This window comes from Nematostella vectensis, chromosome 3 (assembly GCF_932526225.1).
Source record: "Nematostella vectensis chromosome 3, jaNemVect1.1, whole genome shotgun sequence".
Classification (NCBI taxonomy): domain Eukaryota; kingdom Metazoa; phylum Cnidaria; class Anthozoa; order Actiniaria; family Edwardsiidae; genus Nematostella; species Nematostella vectensis.
This window is the reverse complement of record NC_064036.1, coordinates 15,713,244-15,737,228: the sequence shown is the minus strand read 5'-3', so window position 1 is coordinate 15,737,228 and position 23,985 is coordinate 15,713,244. Positions and strand designations below refer to the sequence as shown.

Here is a 23,985-nt window from a genome sequence, read left to right as displayed (position 1 = left end):
TCGAGTTGGACTACAACGGCCTTCGACCAACTATTTAACCCGCAATCGAGATCTCCGAGATCACTATTAAGCTTACTTAACAAATTAAGTTAGAAGACAGATTCACTGAGTTTATAAGCGATGATAATATATTCGGAATATCAATCTAAATCACTTTATTTAATCGACAAAATTCTCATCCCATTTGCAACATGATTCAGATGGTTTTGTCAAGGATAAAATATAATTTGTGCACTTTTGAGAGCGTTTTTGATAAAACCTTTCCCTGCGAAAATTTTAAACGCCTTGGCTCAAAGATCAGTAGAAATTTCGCAGGGATTCTTTTTCACTTTATTTAATCGACAAACATCTTATCTCACCTGCCACATGGCGTAGTTGATGCTTTTTCAAGGCTATGGATTACTTTTTGAACTTTTTTGAGAGCGTTTTTGGTGAAACCTTTTCCTGCTCAAAAGTAAGTGGTTTCTGATTCAATCTGTTTATTTTTGCCATGGTTACGCGCGCGACGTAACAGTTAAGACTAATGCGCTTGCCTCGAAACGCGCGCGCCAATAGTCATACATAAGATATTTAGGTAAATAAGTAATGTAGTCCGTCAGAGAAACTGCTCTGATATTCGTAAAGCATACCCTTGTGTTGATGTATTCTCCATAACATACTTAAAAAATGCTTTATTGGAAAAGAATGCGCTTTAATCACCAAATTCAATGGGAAATATCACAACAGCTTCCCCAAATAAGCCGATGAAAATGGATGCTTTTTCACACTTGGTGCTATGCTAGGATGACAAAATGGCGGCAAACCAAGGCGGGACTTTTTAAAAGTCTCTTGTCTTCAGGGCATGATGTCTTTATGGTTCGATACCCGTGGTCGCCCTTGAGATAAAGCACAAGTCAACTAAACGTCTTCGCACATCACAATCAATAATTGATTTATTTTTAAACATTCAAGACTAATCTTCATTCCTTCGGGACCTTTGAGTTACTGATACTATCATTTTTCATTATACGTGAAGACGAGAAAGGTAAAAAATCAAGTGAAACAGGAATGTTATGTCCTGAGCGGCTGTTTTTGCCACCTGTTGGCGGGGAGCGGGAAGCGCCCCGACCCATGAGAGAAAGGTTTTTAACTCCTCACGCAGATAACACGAGATATACTAAGGGCGTTGACTCGGCCATCATGATTTGGTGACGTGATTTCTAGATATGTCTCCCACTGATCTGCATCCTGTAAAAAAAAAAAAAGAGACATATTGGTTGAATACAAAGCAAGACAGCAAACCTGAACACTTGTTAAACGACCTTTACCTGATAACCACATAGCTTTTCTTAGCTCTTCTCGTAGCAACTCCAGGATGTAACTCACGCCTTCTTCACCCTTAAAAAGAGTGGAAAATAAATTTTATCGATGGGCTGAGGTGTGGAGTGTCGATGTTATGAATTCAAGCAGAAAATAGGAGTGAAAAAAATGTTGGGTCTGTGACGATGCTATGGGGTGATTACCTTGCAGGCTAGTCCCCAGATTACCGCTCGTCCCAGAAAGACCGCGCGTGCACCTAGGGCTAACGCCTTGAAGACATCTGTGCCCAGTCTCACTCCTCCATCCATGTACACCTCGAGTTTGCCTTGCACCGCGTCCACTATCTCCGGCAACACGTCAATCTTAATGAGGGAGAAAGTTTATTAAAGCCGCGTTTCTTTTGATATGATTGTTGTTACAGTTGTCGTTAATGCTGATCTGTCGTTGCTGCTGCTACTTCTGTGGCTTTATGTTATTTGTGCTATCTATGTTGTTATCATTGATATTGTTGCTGAGCTTTTGTTGATGTTGTTGTTGTTGTTGATGATGATGTTGCTGTGCTAATAAAACATAGGAGAATAAAAACATAAGTGTTTAAACTTGGCCTGGAAGTTTGTGAATGTTACCCTGGTTCTCTAGAATGATTTCGTAAATTGCCATGCAGCCTTATACTCTAGCACTGATTGGCTATTTATAAACAAAAGTGAAGCATACAAACATTAGTCTTTCTGACCTAGGAATGGTGTGAACTTACAGTGGCAGATACAGAATCCAACTGTCGTCCGCCGTGATTGGACACAATGATCGCATCAACCCCATGATCCACCGCGAGTTTCGCATCCTCCCCTGTCATAATCCCTTTAAGTACCAATGGCAGTTTGGTTTGCTTTTTAAGCCAGTTAACGGTCTCCCAGCTGATATTGTGCTCTATCACGTCACTGAACGAATTCTTGTTGCCTTTGCCTTTCATCTTGCTAAAATCTAAAAGAGGAGGGGTGATTCCAGGTGGGAGGAACGGTATGTTCCTTTTACGGTTTCGCATCCCATCATAACTCTCTCCAGTTATGGGTGCGTCGACAACAAAGACAATAGCTTGAAACCCACAGTCCTCTGCGCGCTTGATAAGGGACTTGAGGTACTCCTTGTCATATAGCATGTAAATTAAGAACCATTTCGGCGAGTGTGGGCTGGCACTAGCGACGTCTTCAAGCGTGCAGGTGCTTGCTATGCTAAGCACCATACAAGTGTCCGCTGACCCGGCAGCTGCAACGACAAATATACAAATAGTAATAGAACAGCCCCTATTATTGCTCCTTACCCCTCTGTGACCCTCAACAATCTGTGATTCCTTACCCCTCTGTGACATCTCGCCCCTATAGACTCCTTACCCCCATGTGACTCTTCACCGTTCTGTGACATCTTGCCCCTCTGTGACTACTTACCCCCCTGTGACTCCTTAATACTCTGCGACTCCTGATCCCTCTGTGACTATCCTCGCCCCTCTGTGACTCCTTACCACTATGTGACTCCTTAACACTGTGACTCCTTACCCCTCTGTGACTACTTACCCCTCTGTGACTCCTCAACCCTATGTGACTCCTGATCCCTCTGTGAATCCTTACCCATCTGTGACTCCTTACCCCCCTGTGACTCCTTACCCCTCTGTGACTCCTTGCCCCTCTGTGACTCGTTACCCCTCTGTGACGCCTTGATCCTCTGTGACTCGTTACCCCTCTGTGACTCCTCACCCCTCTGTGACTCCTTGCCCCTCTGTGACTCCTTGCCCCTCTGTGACTCCTCACCCCTTTGTGACTCGTTACCCCTCTGTGACTCCTCACCCCTTTGTGACTCGTTACCCCTCTGTGACTCCTCACCCCTTTGTGACTCGTTACCCCTCTGTGACTTCTCACCCCTTTGTGACTCGTTACCCCTCTGTAACTCCTCACCCCTTTGTGACTCGTTACCCCTCTGTGACTCCTCGCCCCTTTGTGACTCGTTACCCCTCTGTGACTCGTTACCCCTCTGTGACTCCTCACCCCTTTGTGACTCGTTACCCCTCTGTGACTCCTCACCCCTTTGTGACTCGTTACCCCTCTGTGACTCCTCACCCCTTTGTGACTCAGACCTTTTGCGTTCCTCACTTTCTGCTACAGCCCTATCATGTAAAGTTGACACAAGCTTAATACCTTTGACTGTCGCAACCTCGCCGTCTTTGTGTGCTATCTTGTGAAGCGCTGTTGGGGAGATCCCGATGGGCATACTGACAGGGTGTCCCAATAATGTAGTGGACATGTCCACTGACGAGATTCCCATCAGCACTCGTGGGCGTATTTTGAGTCTAAAAGCAAAAGAAGAATGGAACCTGTTTTAGGTGAATATTATCAATCCTATTTCAGTGTGGCAGCTCCAGAAAGAAATATATGGGAGTTAAGATTCCCAAACCTATAATCCGCTTCCTCCAATCCCCACTTCTCCCCCCTGTAAACTATTTTATTTCATTGCAGGCAGTGGTGGTCACAGAGAAGCTGTGTAAAAAAAAGTTCTACATTGTAAATAACCAAGTGTCTTTTTTTCTAATGTGTAGTTCCAGAAAATATCCATACCCCCCTATTAAGGAGTCGGAGGTAAGACCCCCCACCCCTCTGGAATTTCCAACCCCCTGGAAAAACATAAATACAGTGCTGTTAAGGAAAAAGGGCATTTTACGCCCCCTCCCCTTTGGAAATTCCTGGGCGTTCGAACCCCCCTGGAATTTCCAATCCCCTCAATGGGGGGGGGATATGGATATTTTCTGGAACTACACAATGAGCCTTACGAACCCGTAATTACGCGCATATAACCAATCGATAACCAACGATTTTATTTGTTTGTCGTCACTACTGGTTGTTTATAAGTCATCAAATTACTACTTCTGCGTGACCTTGCGCGCGGGAAATACGTCTCGTGAACCGCAAGATGGCATCTATACCGGGTGCTGGATAAGACAAACGCTCTGATGGCATTTGAGGAATATAGCATATAAGCATCGAGGTAGCAAGATGGTAAACAAAGTATATAATGATTCTAAGATATACTCCTTCAATTCCAGTTCTATTTTTTTTATCAAACTTGTAATACATCAATCTCCTATAAGATCGTGTGCGTTTGTCAGCCGCAAATGCATTCTTATTCTCCTGCAAAGTCTTTTTTTCTTCTGACCCACCAACAAAATACTGAAACGCGTGGGTGGGTAGTTTTTCTTTTGCAAGTTTCTCAAAATCGGTGACGCTAACCGGCACAGTTTCCATGTTTACAACGAAAAAAAAAAACTCTATGTGAGCCTGCAATTGAGCAGCGGATGTGAGGACGTGGCGCGTGCGCGTTTTCTCCATCAAAATACAAGGTACACGAAATGGCTGTCGATTTGAGAAAATGACTTAAAATTAGCCGATTTAGCTCATAACACATCACCATGTGGGTCCGACCTGAAGATGTTTTACTCGCTAATGCTCTGTGGTAAGACTTGTATCTTTATTACAATTGATTTGTTTCTTAGATATGTGCTTACGTGGTCCAGGCGCTAAGTTCGTCTCAGCTTTCGTCTATTCGACTTTTGTTACTTCTTGCTTCTCTTTGATTTTTGTTCAGGGCCACAGAAAGAGCGAATCCGTACTTTGTGATGCAAAGACGGAAGGGTCACGGAGGCGGCGGGCTAACTTCTCTTTTAATCGGAACATTAGATAATGTTCTGGATTCAAAGGTAAAACTTGTTTATTTTGGTCCAATTCGCAAATTTGAGATTTTGTAACATTACTTTGACTGTGTGATCTTTCGAATCCCAGTTATTATAAATTCTTACAACATAATTAGTTTTTTGGTAATAATATTTAGCTAATTTCTCAACCTTTGCTGGTTGACTTCCTTCCTTATTAGTTACGTTTTAGAATATACATATGAAAATATTTTGTTTACTTATTTTGAATAAAATGATACTGTAGTCTTATTTTTTTTCTTTTTAAGAGTGACTATTATTTTATCTATTATAATGCTGAAAGGAATCTTATTTTGTGTTTGCTGTCATGTCAGACGTGCCATGTTTTTAAGTGACTCGAGTAAATTTCTAACTCAGTTGGTATTAGAATATAAACTACTGTGTTTCGAATTTCAGCCAGCACCATTTCGCATATTACTCCAGTTGGCAAATTCTGATGTTAGTTATGGTAAGCAGATTTGATTGATAAAAAATATATACATTTTGATAATTGTAAGCCATAAGATTATGATTCCTTTTTACATATAAACTGTTTCAATTTATTTCAGTGATATCTAGTGCATCTTCCTTTAAAGAAATAGAGTCAGATTGGGAATGGCTTACCAAATACCTCCTCGAAACTCTCTGTAAGTTGTAAAACTGATGCATTTTCCTCTATGCAAAAGTAGTTCCAATTGATTTTGATCAATTTGATGTTTTTAATTTTGCTTCTTTTCTTTTTCTTTAGCAAATATTGACAGTGATGATGACATCAAAGACTTTGTGAAAGCTAAAATAGAAAGTCTTGTTGCAAACTGTGAACCTGATGAAGACACCTCAACAATTGAGCAAGGTTAGCTAGATTCATGTTTCATATTCTCTGTTATGTAGCTTTTGGAAGTAGGATAGGCTACACATGGTCAATGTAAGATTTCCTGAGATTTTTCTATTATAAAATCTGTAATCAGTTGTAATTATACAGTAGAGCCAAAATTTTCAAATAAGATCCCTGAGCTCAGTGGCCAAAGTTTTAAGTTAGTTCTTCAACTATTTACCCTTGAATTTTATTTTAATTTTAATAATCATAGATACGGAGACATCAAAATTCAAGTCAGCCAGCAACAGGTTTCACAGGCTTTTCAATATGCCAGAACAAGACAAACTTGTCAACTGTAAGTTGTTATCAATAAGTACAGTATGTTACACTTACTTTTTGCTTCACTTGATTTTGCAAATTTCACGATTTTGAAAAAATCTTAAAAAATATTAACTGTTAAATAAATTATCTGTTAAATAAGCTTTGTGGAAACACCTTGTCTATTTAGTCCTTCAATCTGCAATTGAACTGTAATTAGATTTTTATGTAACTAAAATTAACCCATGCATGTTTTTGTTGCAGTTTGTTTCACTTTTGACGATTGAATCACATTCTAATTTCACTTGTTTTGCTTGATTTTATTGCCCTAAAATTGCAAAAATAAAATGACCTGTTTTTATGAAAATAGCAAAATCTTGGAAAAAAGTGTAACAAAATATCCCCATCTCAAAATCGTGGAATTTTTAAGGTCGCAAAAATTAAGTGTAATACTGTAAGGACTTCATCTATTGCTATTAGTGACTTTGGAAGCAATCTCCCAAACTCTAGGAGCTTATACGAGAAGTATGCTCAACATATTCAATTCAATAATATTACATACAAAATTACATAAAATTCAAATAATCCTACCCTGAGGACTGCTTTATTTGCGACATTATATGGTTTGTCTGTTATTTTTTCTAGACTATTCCTGTAGTTATTGGAAAGGTAGAGTGCCTCGTCAAGGCTGGCTTTACCTCTCTGTCAATCATCTGTGTTTCTACTCCTTCCTGATGGGGAAAGAGGCCCGCCTTGTTATAAGATGGACTGATGTAACAGTATGTATGACTTTACTGTACCTTCTTGTTTTATTGATGCTGTATGCATTCAGTGTCTTGGCCACATTAGGCTCCTATTGCATTTGTGTTGTATACTCACCATTGTTTGGAATAAAGCCAAATCAAGCATTTTGGTCTTCTGGCGACAGAAAACCACCTAATGTATTCACAGATACTACAGTAAAAAATGACTGTATGATTAAGAATGATTGTTGAGAATTGTGGCTATCAAAAAAAAGTCTGTAGGTTGGACATGGACTCCCTCACCTCTGTTCCTTTTGTATTTTTACAGTCATTAGAGAGAACCAATAGTGTACTGCTACCTGATGGCATCAAGGTCGCAACACGTGATGGCGAGGTATGTACAGTGAACAAATAGGATAAGCTGAAATGGTGGTAACAACAAAACTTGGCATGGAATGTGTATGTAGCTCATGAAGCATAGGGAATTACTTTAATATGCAACCCTACATTTAAAGACAGTGGCAAGTAAATCCCAAAGAGGTTGGCCGTTTTTTAGAAAACCTTTTGCATTATGGTTTTCCACTTTATGTTTCAGTTTTGTTTCTCACTACTGCTGCACCCAACTGAAACGTTTGGTCTTATGGAGCAGCTGGCAAATCTTGCCATGAGACAGTAAGTACTGCACCCACTATTTGACTGATATATTTGATGCACCACTTTCCTCACCCAAAAATGACTCATATTTAGGATCTTGTACACATAGCAGCTTTGGAAAATAGGTTAAACAGCATAATATTTAACCTCTCTGGACATATATAGTACATGCACTGTGGAATCAAGTCAAACCCGCATGGAAAAAGAAAAAAAAAAAGTTAAAGTCATCTGAGTAGGAATGACCTGAGACCAGGTCAAGTTTGGCAGCGTGTTTGAGTTATCCAAGTTCAATTTGTTATAAGTCATAGCATGGCACGAGGGGAATTTAGTGATTAAATGTCCCCGCAACTGAGGGATGAATAGTTGTAGACATTTACTAGTCATCCTGAGGTTGCTGGGGAATAATCACAAAATTCTCTGAGATGCCATGCCTTATTTGTAATACCATCATCACGGAAATACAAGTAATATTATGTTGAATGAGCGAACACAGTTCAATGTGTTTAAATTTGTATTTATTGTTCTGTTGTTAAAACTTTTAGGGGCCACCTTAGGGGGTGGTATTAACTATTGCCTCAAGGGGTCAGGTCTTTCTGGATAAACTTCATGTTTAGATACACAGTACATACATGTATGTTCCTGTAACCCAATTGCATAATTTATTGTGATGTACATACTGTAGGCTGGAAGAATTAGATACTTCTTGATGCATGTCTTTAATCTTGCAGATTACTTTCCCAAGAGGGGTTTGAGCAAGACAAGTCTCTTCCTATTTTAACTAAGTATGTTTCTTTATCCAATGCTCTCTGTTGTAAACTATAAATGCACCTGACACTTACTGTTGCCAGTGTGTTTTGTTTCTTATGGTCATATTTATTTAGGGACTTGCATCACATTATACACATAGAACTAAAAGACCCAAGAAGATGACGATGGGTGGCTGGCTTACAGACTCAATGTCCCCCCTACTGTAGCATGTTGTTCAAAATTATATAACAATCTATGTATCCTCAGTTATTGTGGTTTGTTTGGTGCTTAATACATGCATTTCTCTTAAATTTGCTTCAGAGATCATTGGACTGACTTCAGATTTGTTTTCTTTATGTGATTAAATATCATTTCAAGTGAAAATATTTTTTTCAAGTTTTTCCCCTAAATTTATCAATAAGTAAGGTATTAACAATGCTTTAATTATTTTAAATGTTATTTCAAAGTAATAATTATTTAATGTTATAATTAATTATATTGAATATATATATATCACTATTATATTGAATATATATATTTCTTTTAATAAGATACTTTTTATAAATATCTTTTTATTATTTCAGATATTTGTAATTTTGTTTTCTATCTTATAGAAATCAGGGTAAAACAATGAAAAAAGTACCGACTCTGAAGAGAGACCTTGATGCTCGAGCTCAGAGTGAATACTACAGGTAGGGTTTGCTCCTGTTTGTGTGGGGCATAGCCTGTTTGTGTGGGGCATAGCCTGTTTGTGTGGGGCATAGCCTGTTTGTGTGGGAGTATAAGGCTATAGAAATTGTAAAATGGTGATTCAAGAATGCTACAGATTTTCCAAGCCAGGATTTCTTTTAATAACACATTTGCTCATGATTTGCTTGTGATATAGTTATTTCTTGTTGATGGTGTACAAAGCCTATACAAAAAGCTGCACTGTTGCTTGGTGGAATTTAATATTGTTCTTCTTGCCTTTGTGCTTTAAAGGAATCTTTTCCGGCTACCAGTTGAAGAAAAACTAGATGGTCACTGCGAGTGCACGCTGTGGAGCCCTCATAACAAAGCTCATGTTTGGGGAACACTTTATTGCTCCCCAAACTTTCTATGTTTTAACAGCAAGGTAAGATTTACAAATCCTAAGCCTTTTATTGGATTTTGTTAATCCGACCTCCTAAGATTATTATTTGCATTTGAATGCGATGCTCATAATTTGAACAGTTAAAAAAGAAATAACAATCCACTACTGGAAGCCCTTCATTACAACAAAATTTGATTACAAGTATATCCAGGGGCGTAACCAGGGGCGTAACCAGGGGGGTGGCCCAGGGGGCCTGGCCCCCCCTTCTAGCAGCCAAAAATACAGTAAATGTATGAGACATTATCTAAAATACAGGAGAAAATGTCTTGAAAGGACCCTTTGGGCCCCTCCTGTTCAAAATACTAGCTATGCCGCTGATATCAGTGACTCGTCTGGATTTGCTGATGGAAGTGGATGCCTTGTTTGACGCTGTATTGTTTGGGGGTATGAATGGCCTATTTAGTCTATGGATGGTTAGCCATCCACATGAAAATTTGAAAGTCAATGCTTCCATATAACCAAGCCCCAGTTCCTGGCAATATACTAATACAGTCTGATACTAACGTAATAATGCCAAAAGTACATCATTCCAAGTATTCATAGGTGCCCATATTTCTTAACCAGATTCGTCAGCTTTTGTCGGTGGTGGTTCCAATGAGAGAGATTACCTTGGTGGAGAAGGTGGACACGTCAGCATTAATACCCAATGCTTTGCACATCACTACTAGATCAAAGGTACTCTTAGATACACGTCAGCAATAATACCCAATGCTTTGCACATCACTACTAGGTCAAAGGTACTCTTAACAGATATTATAGAGATACATGTCAGCAATAATACCCAATGCTTTGTACATCACTACTAGATCAAAGGTACTCTTAACAGATATTATAGAGATACACGTCAGCAATAATACCCAATGCTTTGCACATCACTACTAGGTCAAAGGTACTCTTTACAGATATTATAGAGATACATGTCAGCAATAATACCCAATGCTTTGCACATCACTACTAGGTCAAAGGTACTCTTAACAGATATTATAGAGATACACATCAGCAATAATACCCAATGCTTTGCACATCACTACTAGGTCAAAGGTACTCTTAACATATATAATAGAGATACACGTCAGCAATAATACCCAATGCTTTGTACATCACTACTGGATCAAAGGTACTACTCTTAACAGATATTATAGAGATACACGTCAGCAATAATAGCCAATGCTTTGCACATCACTACTAGGTCAAAGGTACTCTTAACAGATATTATAGAGATACACGTCAGCAATAATACCCAATGCTTTGCACATCACTACTAGGTCAAAGGTACTCTTAACATATATTATAGAGATACACGTCAGCAATAATACCCAATGTTTTGCACATCACTACTGGATCAAAGGTACTGTAAACATATATTATAGAGATACACGTCAGCAATAATACCCAATGCTTTGCACATCGTTACTGGGTCAAAGGTACTCTTAACAGATATTATAGAGATACACGTCAGCAATAATACCCAATGCTTTGCCCATCACTACTAGGTCAAAGGTACTCTTAACAGATATCATGGAGATACACGTCAGCAATAATACCCAATGCTTTGCACATCACTACTAGGTCAAAGGTACTACTCTTAACAGATATTATAGAGATACACGTCAGCAATAATACCCAATGCTTTGCAAATCACGGCTACTTGCACGTACTTTAGAGGAACTACAAACTACAGATGCAACTAAGGTATGTATTAACAATCTCTCTCGTTGCTCTTATTTCTTATGTTTGTTTTCTGAAGGCAAATTTCCTGTTTGCATCGCTGAGGGACAGAGACTACCTTACTCATCTGATATCAGACTTCCTTGCCAAGACGCCAGAACCAAAGTGAGTAAGTTGAGTTAACATATTATGAGGTAAAGTGAAGTGAAAATTATGGAGAAACATAAAGAGTGTCATGCGAAAAAATGCATATGAATGGCGTACGAAAACTGAATGCTAAAAAGGTTTTCCTTTATTTTTAAATCCTGTTCCATCCCCCAAAAAGTGAATGTACCGTAAATGATCGATGTAATAAAGCGCCCCCTATCTTAAGAACGTCTGCTATCTAATGAAAGCCCCCCTAAGCTTACAAGCTTGTAATGAACACCCCACTCTATTTAACGCTATTTAACGTTAATATGAATCACATTTAAATAATCTGAGTTTGTCTACTGGGTGAGACTTGCTTAATGTCAAGAAATGCTTGCCATGCATGCTTAAATTTAACGTGATCATGTCTGAGACTATAACCCCACTATTGAACGCCCCCTCTCCCCCCCCCCCCCCCCCCCCCCCCCCCGCCCCCCTCAGACCATCGAAATTTAATAAACGCTGGCTGGTTTATTAGATCATTTACGCTACCCGTTACCCTCCTGCGCAGAGCTTTCTGTGTCTCTTTTTTACTTTGCTGAGGTGGAGCAAAGTAAACGAGCGACACAGAAAGTTCTGTGCAGGAGGGTAAGGTACCTGTAGGCTTCATATTGTGTGGTTTCTCGGGTACATTCACAGCCTATGTGATAGTTCACCTAGTTAAAAAAAATCTCATATACACGTAAACAGTACAAGCCCATATAACGTTTCATGATCGCTTTGCGTATAGAAGAACCACTGTACTCTATCGGCGTAGCCTGATTTTGAAATTCTAATTCTCCTGGTGTATACTTTGTTGATAACCTAGGGGCTTTGTATTACATAGAGATATCGGCGGAGAATGGGAGCTTGCAGGTCGTGAGCAAAAGCCCAAGAAGAAGACAGAATTCCAGCCTCCTCTCACCCAAGTATTCAGTAGTACACCCACAGACCAGATCACGGCCAAGGAAACGGTCAAGGAACATTTGTGGAGGTTGCATCTGGCTGAATACGGGAGGTAAAGAAACTATAAATAGACAGCTAATAAATCCTAGAACGTTGTAGATGTTTCATCTGGCTGAATGCGGCAAATACAACTCCAATAAACTTTGGAAAACGGAAGGCGAAAAGGGTCCATTATGGCCATAGACATGTTCGTTAACCTTTTGCGCCTATTGCGTCCACAGAGGCGTCTGTATGTACCGCACTGTGAAGACGCACGAGTTAATCCTAAAGGGCATCCCTGATAACCTCCGTGCTGAGATATGGCTTATATTCTCCGGTGCTATTAACGAGGTGAGCTTATACCAGAAATGCGGTATAAACAACAACTCCCAAGCAATAATGCTATTTTTGTAGATAAGGTTAAACGTTCTTGAAATTTGCATACTCCTAAATTCCCTCATTGCCAGTCTTCAGATGTGGTGCTTTCTTGTGGTGCTTTCTATTTTGCTCCGACGAAGGGCTAACGCTTGAAACGTGAGCGCAACTACTCTTTTAACAGAGGCGTTCAACATATGTACCTTTTCAACCTTGTGTTAATTTATAGCTCGTCTACTCCACGCCTACACAGACCATCTAGTTTTTCTATAGCGTGGCTGTACTTTCTAGTTATACCACTCAGATGTAATGCACGGCACGGAAAAGATGTCCAAGCCAAAAAGTCGTGCTTTCGGCGTCCTTTGAAGTAGATACAGCTTTCTTAGTAACAAGCTTTGATAATAAGATTTGCTGTGTTCATTCTGTACTAACTACTGTACTTTGTCACAGATCGAGACGCACCCTGGGTACTATGTATCTCTAGTAGAGCAGTGCGAAGGCAAGTCATCTCTTGCTTTCGACGAGATTGAAAGGGATCTGCACAGGTAAGCAAATCATTCGAAAATAAAGCAAACAGTCATTTCAAGTTTCTTTTTACAAAGTGGCCCTAATACAAACACAGGAATAAAGAGTGGCTACTGCAAAGAACATAAAATTACAATTCTCAGAATTCTCTGGCACTTACCTCAACTTTATGATGTACTGTCCGAGTCACATTTCAAATGCTTTGCTATTTTTTAACTGTTTTTCCCTTTATTAGGGTGGATTATACAGAGAGTGTACCAGCAAGTTTCCAAATAATGGGCTAGTAACTTGTCCTACGCTTAAACGCCAAACATTCTTACTGTCACAATGTGTTGTATCAACACTGTTACTAGAATCAAGCAATTTTACTACCCTACTGTATAAATTTCCCCAAAAGCCAAAATTGGGTGAATGGACGTCATAAACCCTTCATACTAATGTAAGTTGTAAAGTTTTTGTTATACTTGTTTCTGTCCCAGATCCCTCCCTGAACACCCAGCCTTTCAGTCCGACGTCGGAATAGGAGCCCTGCGAAGAGTGCTGACCGCCTATGCTTGGAGGAACCCCAGTATAGGTAATATGGACATATGGTGGACCGCGTACAGTATCTCTATAACGGTCGGATAACCATATGCATTCTTGTTATCTAGTATTGTTAAAGGACCACTGTAAAAGAAGATTTCATCTTCGTTGCTTGTTCTTATAACAATACTTTTTGCCATGCATGGAATCATACATCGCGCTTCAGTCGCATCGGCATTCCTTTTGTTTTATTAAAATCATTTTATCCATCACAGACACCCTCAGACATATGTTGACCTACGTATTTGTCCTACATATAATCCTAGATGTAGCCGAAATGATTTTGTCATGATTTCTTTCTAGCTCAATCACTGAGTATTATCATCACGTTGTTCTACTTACCATTTTAACGATTTTAAAAAATTTACTCAACCTAAAAAAGTGTGCAAGACTAATTACGAGATTAGTCCGAGAACTTCCAAATAATGAATGTAGTTAGTATAGACTTGAGGCCTTAAAAGTCTTTGCTTTGACTTTGTGTAACGCCTCAGGTTACTGCCAAGCAATGAATATCGTAGCCTCCGTGCTTCTACTCTACTGCACAGAGGAGCAGGCGTTCTGGCTGCTGGTAGCGGTCTGTGAGAGGCTTCTCCCTGACTACTACAACACGAAAGTTGTCGGTGCCCTGGTCGATCAAGGTACTGTTGTTAACTTGTGTATTGTTCTTGTCTTATTACATGGCTTTCGAGTTTTGAGAGTGATTCTAAGGATGAAATCTTCTAAAGACTTTGCATCTTCTTAGTTCTTCTGTCCAGGATAAAGTTTTTTTATTTAAATTTTTCTACAAATTCCTTTTTTATAAAAAGGTAATAAAATGAATAAATAATATATAGATTTAGGCAATGCCTCGGTCGATACGCCAAATCTGTAGTTTGATCTTTATCCCGGCATGACTTGATGACCTCACTCTTTCTTAGCAAGTAATTGATATATAGAAAGACCTCACTCTTTGTTAGCAAGTAATTGATATATAGAAAGAGGCTTTTTGACTCACAACAGCTATACTGACGTTATTACTGTCCACCTTTCAGGAGTGTTTGAAGACTTGACACGTGACCATCTACCGGAGCTGTACGACCACCTAAAGGACCTCGGGATCCTCAACATGATCTCACTCTCTTGGTTCCTTACGTTGTTTCTCAGGTATGCCCCCTTAGTAATACACTATTTCTTCAGAATTCTTCCGATTTTTCTTGAATTACCCGACGACCCCTTGATCGGGATAAGAAAATATTACGATTTTTTAAGGTCTCGGTAAAGGTTAAACGACGTGTCCGCGGAAAAAAAATATGGTCGCGCCGCAATTTTCACTACAAACTATATATCAAATAAAATATAAAAGATTGAATTATCTCCTGCAAGTTTTATTTTTGCAATATCTAATTCTGTGTTTAAGTTTTGAGGCCTCAAACTCAAAATGACGGAGTTTACTCTAGAGAGTAATGCACCTTCGCGTTATTGCGCATGCACTTGCACGTAATTGCATCTCAATGACAGATAGATGATCTACCAAAGTGTGTGAGGTCTTTTCGTTATTCGACATTGTCAACAAAGTATCACGAATCAAAATTGGAACTGTCATTTCTTGGCGAAATTTTAACACGAAAAGTGCTATAAAAATTATCTTCAGTCGAAAATCGAAAATTCCTCACACACTTTATGGCATAATTATCTGTCAGATCCCGAAAATTTGAAAACGATGTCTTAAAACCCGTCGCGAGGGTACGCCCGACAAGCTCGGGTTCTCGCCTCAAAATAATACGCTAGAAAAGTTAAAGATTCGGCGTAAATTCACGGTCAGCAGGTCACGGGAAACAGCAAAGGCCCATTTATGCCGTCTTAGAGTGCGTTTTATGGACTTTTTTTGGCAAAAATAAAGTTTACAGGTTTTGCAAAAACCACAAAAACAAACACTGGTGTCAAATTTACCTTTACCAAGACCTTAAAGGCAATTTTGTGCCTTTTCCTTTTCCTAAGTATACAGTCCATATATATTTCACCTGAATTCCCATTGTAACCAATTAACAAAGCGTGATAAAAATGGTTCATTGGTAGTATCATAATTAGTTTCCTCTCACGATTATATACAACACGGGAAATAAGTGATTTACGGAGCCTTGGCCAGGGGGAGGGGGGGGGGGGGGGTAAGTCATGGTAAGCCACCTACCCACCACTTAATGATTCCACTCATGTATCTGTATGCTTTTGACAGTGTGATGCCTTTTGTGTGCGCTGTGAACATAATCGACTGCTTCTTCTACGATGGAGCAAAGGTAATCTACCCGCCGTATTATAAGTATGGCATCCCTTTCCCCAGGTTCTCTTCAAAATCACCGTGACTTATTTAACTGACAATCGGTTCTTTGTTCAGGTTCTCTTCCAAATCGCTTTGGCTTGTCTCGACGCCAACAGAACCAAGCTTTTATCAATAGAAGATGATGGAGAGGCCATGACCATATTAGGGGCGTACCTGGATCACGTGACAAACAGAGATTCTTCTATACCTGCGACTACAATGTCTGTTAATAATCGCAGCCTTGGAATTCCTTCTCCAGGGGTGAGATACAGAGTATTGCCTATATCCGATCAAAGAATACTTTTAGATGCCGTTTTATTCATCTCTGTGCGTTTTATCCATCCTTGTAATGAAAAATAAAGTGGAAAAAAGGCAGCTATACCCAAATATTACATCGAAAACATCTTTACTCATGTTTCTCGGTCAGCCGCTGTTTTATCATCCTAGGAAAAGTGATAAAGCTATTGTGATGTTTTCGATCAAAATTGGTAAATAACGCCGTAAATTTGTCTTCCAATTTTTGATAAGACAATGAGAAACGTGTGGCTGACAAGAGCTCTGTAAACCTTGCGAGTAGTTGTGAGTAACTTTTCATATCTTTTATCTGATTGCTAGTTTTCGACATCAGTGGACGTGTCAAATCTCATACTAGAATCGTATCAGAAGTTTGGCTTCATCACCGCAGAGAACATCGAGTCAATGCGTAACACCCAGCGGCTGAAGGTTGTCCAGGGACTGGAAGATAGCATGCGTCGGAATGCTGTCAGGTCCATCGGGGCAGAGAGCTCGGATTTTGACCAGAAAGAGCTGGAGCAACTGTACGCTGTATTCAAGGTAATGTCAATGACAATAGGCTAGGTTTCTTGGTTTCTGAGGTTTCTTTGCCTCTTTCATAACCATTTGAAGGCTTAAGAAATTTAGTTTGAAGCATTATAGTAAAACAAGCAATCATTTAAAGCCGCTTTGTCACCAGTTTACTTCCGGTCGATAACGTAACAATCTCCGATGATTTTTATCGGAAAACGCGAAAAATATGTGCCTATTGGGAGTTTCTTTGAGGATGTGATTGATAATTTAGAGCGGATATGGCCTGTTAAATATATCGGATTCTAAAAAATTATTTTGTCTTTTAACGGTTGAGGTTTCCGTCGGCAGTAAACTGGTGACAATGCGGCTTTAAGACGGCGGAAAATGAACTCTCTGCCAAACATCGTCTTCACACCCTGATTCCACAGGAAGCCCCATGTTTGGAAAAAAAGCCCATTGAGGTCAGAGGCGAAGTAGCTTAGAGTAGGGTATACCCTGTGTTGCCATTCTTTGCAGGGAAAAAAACAAAATAGCCCTTCCCCCATCCCCTTTCCCCAAGGAATATCGTAGCGAGCACAGGGAATCAAAATTGGGATGATCCGTCATAAATCCAAAAGTGCTACCCGAACGATTTAAAGCGCTACTCTCAGTTTTTACCATTCATTCCTTAAACTTTTGACGTATTCTTGGTCGTTTTTACCATTCATTCCTTAAACTTTTGACGTATTCTTGGGCGTTTTTACCATTCATTCCTTAAACTTTTGACGTATTCTTGGTCGTTTTTACCATTCATTCCTTAAACTTTTGACGTATTCTTGGTCGTTTTTACCATTCATCCCTTAAACTTTTGACGCATTCTTGGTCGTTTCTACCTTTCATTCCTTAAACTTTTGACGTATTTTTGGTCGTTTTTACCATTCATCCCTATTCATCCCTTAAACTTTTGACGTATTCTTGGTCGTTTTTACCATTCATTCCTTAAACTTTTGACGTGTTTTTGATCGTTTTTACCATTCATTCCTTAAACTTTTGACGTATTCTTGGTCGTTTCTACCATTCATTCCTTAAACTTTTGACGTATTCTTGGTCGTTTCTACCATTCATTCCTTAAACTTTTGACGTATTCTTTGTCGTTTTTACCATTCATCCCTTAAACTTTTGACGTATTCTTGGTCATTTTTACCATTCATTCCTTAAACTTTTGACGTATTCTCGCACAGACGGGTCACATCCAGGCTCGTAACCGTGGCTTTAGCGAAGTAAAAGATTCGACATCATGGCAACAGCAGTATATCGACCTGTATGGCTTTGAACCACTCTTCGTTACGCTAACAAACTGGGGCAAGTGCGAGATCGCAGACACGCTAGCCAGACGCGCGTTCAAGGTAAGAGATATATAGAGAGGGTGCCTTTGGTCTTCGTGAAAGAGTGTTCGTAAGGGTTGGCAAGGTTGTAGTACTCTTTATCACTAACTTAAAATACTAACTCGAGAATTCGTTGAATTCGTTGCTTCACTTCAATGCTGGCTGTGGCCGGTGTAGGATATAGTGTCTTGACTGGGACTCATCGCACTAAAAAAACTGCTAATTTTGTACATGCAATAGTACTCTTACAAGGTATACAAAGATAATTGTAATGCTAATTCAACTGACTCCAAATTACCTACGTGTCGTTAATTCCCAACGTGCCGAACTGTTTCTTCCCTCCTTTGAGGGCTCAAGTTAACGAGCTGTATAAAAAAAAAGACTATTTTAAAGTAGACGTACCTACCAGTTACACCTGTCCTCAATATGAGCTGTGACTGTCTTGTCTGTACTGCACACTATAGCTAGTGCCCAGCTAGAATGTACTGCCAGTTCCCAATGAGTTTGATTCTCGAAAAGAAGCAAGGGTGTTTTAGATAAGCTCTGCCTTAAATGTGCAATGCTTCACATGGTTGATTTCTAACTTCGATTAGGGTCCTTTTACACATACAGGTCGAGTTTTCCACACTCAAATTACGGTTAGGGGGTTTGTTTACATGGGAGTGGGCTAACTGGATAAAAAAAGACTAGTATCACGAGAACCCACGATTTAACAATGTGAAAAATTTAAATAGGCCATAGGTCTTAAAAAGAAAATCTACTTATATATAAGCGAGGTGTCGAACTCTGAGAGCATTACCATTATTTGACCATATTTGAAATAAGTATATTCGGTCGAGATGATGATACAAGCAGTTCTCGCTCATCTATCCCGTCAGGTGATTGCTGGCGACGACAGTGACCTGATCACCTTCAAAGGGCTCGTTTGGGGACTTGGAACCATTTGCAAGGGCGACGTGCAGCACCGTCTACGATTTATGTATAGAATGCACATTGCGCCCGCGATCACTGATGACTTGGAGGACAGCGATGGAATCGACACATGTAGTGAAGTCACTGAGGATGAGCAGGGGGCTGGTGTCGGGGCGTCTGAGCCAACAGGAATCCCAAAGACACAAAAAGACGTTCTTGTCCCAGACGAGGCGACTGTTAGCTCTAGTTTAAAAAGCCGCGAGTCTATTGACCGAATGCTGCGCTCAGACGAGGGCAACAGAGATGCTGTTGAGTTGCCACGAATGACCCAGGTAAGTATGCTCGAGTACTATACCCCCTATCAACAGCTTGTAAAACACAACCAAACCCTAACTTTCCCCTCGCCCTGAGGTATCCCCCTTTGACCATCTACATATTTTTATAAAATTTCGCCATCTTATTTCTGCAAACCACTCTGGTTTAGATATTTTCCAGCTATACGTCTTTTATTATTAGTGCTTTTTTCTTTACATGTCTACTTTCTTTTTAAAAGAAAGTTCGAAGCTCCATGACTAACCTTTTGTATGTGTTCTGATTCAGGAGCAGTTTATTCACCTGTGGAAAACAATGTACTCCCTGTTTCGTGAACTGCCCAACGAACAACAAATGTACCAGGCAATAGCTACAGTCGGCAACATCCTGCTCAAACTTGGAGACTTCGCTCACGACCGGAATCTAATGACGGATAACAAATCAGCAGAAGAAACAGCCCAAAGCCTGGACTCTTCTCTCTCCGAGCGACTTGTCGAGTGTGCACCGACGCCATCCGAATCAGGCGCGTCATCACAAGCACTGGGGTCTTCGGCAGCTCCGAGTCTAACCGAAGTAGCCACGAATTCATCCGGACAATTATCCTCATCTTTTCCAAAGGGTTTGCCCGACCTCTCGGCCAGTCCAAACTTACCCGATGGTGTCACGAGTTTGTCGAGTTCGTCGTCGTTATTACGAGACATTCTTGCCGACGCTGTTCGAAGTAGCGAGTCTTCTCTTAGCAGCCCTGTACGGTCGACCAGCGGAGAAGATTACGTCATGGTTCAGAGTGAGGATGGCTTTAGTAGCCCAGAGCACCTCGACTTCGAGCAGAACGGCGTGGCAGAGACCCTAAACAGGGTCTACAACGAACTGGACTCGAGAGATCTCCGACTATCCGACCAAGAGCGCTCTGTCTCTATCCCGGGCCTTGGCGAGGTCTCCGCAATTAGTGATGTCACTTCCGGTGGCTTGGCTTTCGAGGACGAGGGGGATTACCCGGACAGACCGGGCTCTACTGGTTTGATTGACAGCCTGTGGTCTATCTCTTTTGAACAGTTTCTGGCTTCGATGCTCACCGAGCCTTACTTAGTACACTACTTCGAAGAACAGGTGGACGTGATAGAACGGTTAAAAAGGTTGAAAACGGAGGGTATTAGTAGTTTTAGTGCCGCTAATACAACCAACGAATAATTCACAAGAAGCTAGAGCTAGTAATGTTCACTGTTATTGACAGATGTGTGCTTTGCTCTAGTCATCTTTCCACAGTCATTCAGTTTGCGCCTCGGTATGCTGCCCTCGACTCCCTGGTTTACTGTACCTTCTTGTACTTCACTATTCTCGAGGATCTATTGTTCTTCAGAGGCGAGAAAGTCACACCGCTCTTCTTCGGTAGGGACCCTTACCGCCTGCAAGTAACGCTTGGACCCCGAATATTTTACTCCACGCCGAGGGTGCAACTTACATCTGATAATATATTGTCACTTTCTTGAGACGGCAACCCTCACATGAACATAAAAAGTGGCCGCTGGGTAGAGGTCTGGCACTATCTCATACAGTACCATGAATACGCATGAGTCCGGCCAAAAGATTTGCATTCCATGATTTTAGAAATATTGTACATTTAATCCATTCGCATGTGTGTTCCTCACTAAAACAAGTTTACCTCGTTCACTGAAAACGATAGATGTTACACCCACAGTAAAACAACCATTACCATTATCGCAACCATTTCCACCATGTCTGCATATGACTTAATTCCTTGCTCAAGAATTTACGTTGTTGATCGCGGGTTTCTTTCATCGATATACTATTTCAAAATAAATGATCAAATTTTTGCTTGTGGCTAAAAGAAATCCTAATGTATGAACCATGGGGTAAATATAAGGGTTAACATTTATTTGAGCTGTGAATGTTACCTTACCTTAGAACGTACCTTACAATAGTAAACTAATTATACTTTGCAAAATGGTGTAAATTAAAGATGAGGTAGGGATGTGTCCAAATTTAAAAAAAAAAGAATATTTTGTTTTGCTGTTTGATGGCCTGTGAAGACAGACTCTGTACACAACACTCTATGCTGATCCTCACTTTTTCTTATCTAAGGCAACGCCAAACTATTCGTGAGTTTTCAAAAAGCAATGAGTTCATATCTTCTACTCTAACTCGAAGGTAATCAATATAATCGATTTTCGTCGATGCAAAGTTACAAGTGACTCTCCAGTGTGAAGAAGTTCTCAACGGAAGTTCTAGGTTTGGAAAGTCTGTATGCTTCCCAATTCGGGGAATCTGCCAAGGACGCGTTTGTGTGCAAGGGAATTCCGATAATAGACGTCCCGTGGAGATACTGCAAAGGCATAAAAAATGTGCTAGTGAGATTCATATCAGAAAACTCACTCATCACCCCCCCCCCCCCCCCCGAATTTTTTTCCCCATTTTTTCGAATTTCGCTCCCCGAAGAAAATTCCTGGGAATGGGCCTGAGAAATAATACATTTCTGCCAATGGAGTGTAATGGAGGCAAAAATGTTTTGACGGCACGTCAATAAAACGTGGGTTGGTGACCAGAGTGCAGTATGGGAGTATATAAGGGGAGACATAGCGTGCTAGTGTCACTCTAGTCTGCTCCTCTATTCGAGCGATATTGACTGTAATTTTTTTTTCGAAAAACTTTTTCTTCGGCTCTTAAGCCCCGAGAGCACATAATGCTGAGCATTGGTTTGGGGAACACGGTCCAGAGTTTTTTCCCAAAGTTTTTATCTCTGGTTTACGTGTCCGGCTAAGTATTGTAAAATAGGTGTTTTTAATTTTTAAAATTTTCAGATTACATTTGTGATTACTGCTCGCTGGGCGCTGGCTACATATCCAAAATAAACAGGAGTTCTCCTGAACCGTGTTTTGTTGTGTAATGTTATGAAGTGGGGGCAAAATGACCATGATTGCCAGCTTAAAGAACAAAACTAGTGTCCAGACTCTCCCAACTTCTGATGTAAAGTCGCAGTAGACTGGGCTACCTGTGTTCTGGTGTGTATCATGTACGTAGTAAATGCCATTCTGCTTCGTACCGAATTTTAAGTGGTCGAGACAACTATGAAACAAAATCTGAAATGCAAGAAAATGGTATGGTCTACGTAGAAGACATTCAATACCGACAACAAAGCTCAATTCAGGTTTGCTTGCCCCTTCTCAACAAATACTTTTAGCTCACTAGGTCGACAATTTACTGGGTTTATTGAAATATATTGAAAATATTGGTCCATTGAGGACCATTCCCGACTGTCGCTCATATATAGCCACTGCGTTTTAAATAAGGACCATTTTTTTATAGTTTTACCCTGGTGTTACACATAACCGGACTTTAAAACCACGTGAAAATACACGAAATTAGGGACACCGCAACAGCTAGACCACTGCAGACTCTTTGAGATAAAAAGTAGCAATTACAATCAACTACACCATGAAAAAAAAGTCTCCAAATGTCTGCTGCCCAGAGACGCGGGGACGAGTTTTCGAACATTATAAGAAAAAGGCAAGTGGTATAAGTCGAAAAGTTCTTTAGCGAGACCACGAGAATTAGGATACTTTGTCAGCGATTTCTTAATAAAATAAAGAAAATGCATTCCCAATTTGTGTTGAATATTGTATTCAGCGAATAAAATATCTCTTACCTTTGTGCGAAATGTCTCCTGCCTCCCGATTCAGCGAAATTTTTTCTCTTTATATTTCTATTTCTCTTGTCTGAAAATTTTACACGTTGATGCCTAGGCTTGTTTATCAATATGGCGGCTAGCAAACATAGTTGGCACAAATCCTGCCTATACCTACTATATAATCTCGACTACCATAGTTATAGGACCATTAAAAACTTTCTCTGCAGATGTGAAAAAGACGATTTCACCAATTGGTTACTGGAAACTGGATGGGTTTGAAAGTGCAAGCTCTGGCTTGGCTTGCATTATATGATTGGGTGAAGCTTAGGGCGGTGTAACCATTTGTCCATTTCAGCAATAACTGAAATGATATGGAAAGTGACTTATAGAAATTTGAGCTCGTCCTACAGTCTCAATTGCCATGATGACAGGCTAGTTGCAAACGTTTGGCGCCCAGAGCTTACTGTCTTTTTACTCGTGTTTCATCCAACTCGACCTTTTTTCGTTAATGTTCTGTGGTTTCAGTTTCAAGTTCATTGAGGGGGACGTCAGGGAGATACGAAAGCCGCAAAACCGCATCAGAGTTTTGCTAAAACCCGTTAACTGCGTTTGTTTTAAGAAATCACAAAAGCGTACCAAAAACTCACCAAAACCGAAAAAAACGCACTATTTTTAAGACGAAACCGCATGCCCTTACGCCCATCTTCTCCATGTGTTTGACTTGACGCAATATTGGGTATTCTTATCTATTCTTAAATTGGCACGGTTTTAATGCTGTTATGTACTTTAAGAGGGACTGATAGAGTAATTGCATAATTAACAATTAGACCTCGAGGCCGATTGGACTATGATTCAATAGACCATGAGGCCGAAGGCCGAATTGTCTATTCAAAATCATAGAGGCCGAGAGGTAATTGTTTTAACACTGTGCAACCATTCAGTGCC

At 40.2% G+C, this 23,985-nt stretch overlaps 2 protein-coding genes and 1 long non-coding RNA gene across 3 annotated transcripts; 1 reads left to right on the top strand and 2 right to left on the bottom strand.

Annotated features, from left to right (window-relative positions):
* Positions 1–656: 656 nt before the first annotated feature.
* LOC5522128 (2-Hydroxyacid oxidase 1) lies at positions 657–3,667 on the bottom strand. The gene is made up of 5 exons (XM_048725184.1): positions 3,486–3,667; positions 2,054–2,562; positions 1,503–1,661; positions 1,308–1,377; positions 657–1,227 (listed from the first exon to the last, which is right to left on the bottom strand). The coding sequence occupies exons 1-5, from the start codon at positions 3,610–3,612 to the stop codon at positions 1,178–1,180; spliced, it is 915 nt and encodes a 304-aa protein (XP_048581141.1). The 5' UTR covers positions 3,613–3,667; the 3' UTR covers positions 657–1,177.
* Positions 3,668–4,638: 971 nt separating this feature from the next.
* On the top strand, positions 4,639–21,360 carry LOC5522133 (TBC1 domain family member 9). The gene is made up of 26 exons (XM_032367586.2): positions 4,639–4,794; positions 4,927–5,038; positions 5,447–5,498; positions 5,599–5,676; positions 5,778–5,882; positions 6,118–6,201; positions 6,810–6,943; positions 7,236–7,301; positions 7,503–7,579; positions 8,290–8,343; positions 8,923–9,000; positions 9,290–9,422; positions 10,005–10,115; positions 11,188–11,273; positions 12,124–12,294; positions 12,464–12,572; positions 13,047–13,141; positions 13,601–13,695; positions 14,195–14,341; positions 14,735–14,846; positions 15,916–15,976; positions 16,075–16,260; positions 16,615–16,833; positions 18,027–18,191; positions 19,049–19,414; positions 19,683–21,360. Exons 1-26 carry the CDS (start codon positions 4,751–4,753, stop codon positions 20,583–20,585), a joined length of 3,843 nt encoding a protein of 1,280 aa, XP_032223477.2. The 5' UTR covers positions 4,639–4,750; the 3' UTR covers positions 20,586–21,360.
* LOC125561260 lies at positions 21,272–23,526 on the bottom strand. The gene is made up of 2 exons (XR_007307290.1): positions 23,059–23,526; positions 21,272–21,738 (listed from the first exon to the last, which is right to left on the bottom strand). It is a non-coding gene; the product is annotated as an uncharacterized LOC125561260 (long non-coding RNA).
* Between the last annotated feature and the right edge of the window lie 459 nt (positions 23,527–23,985).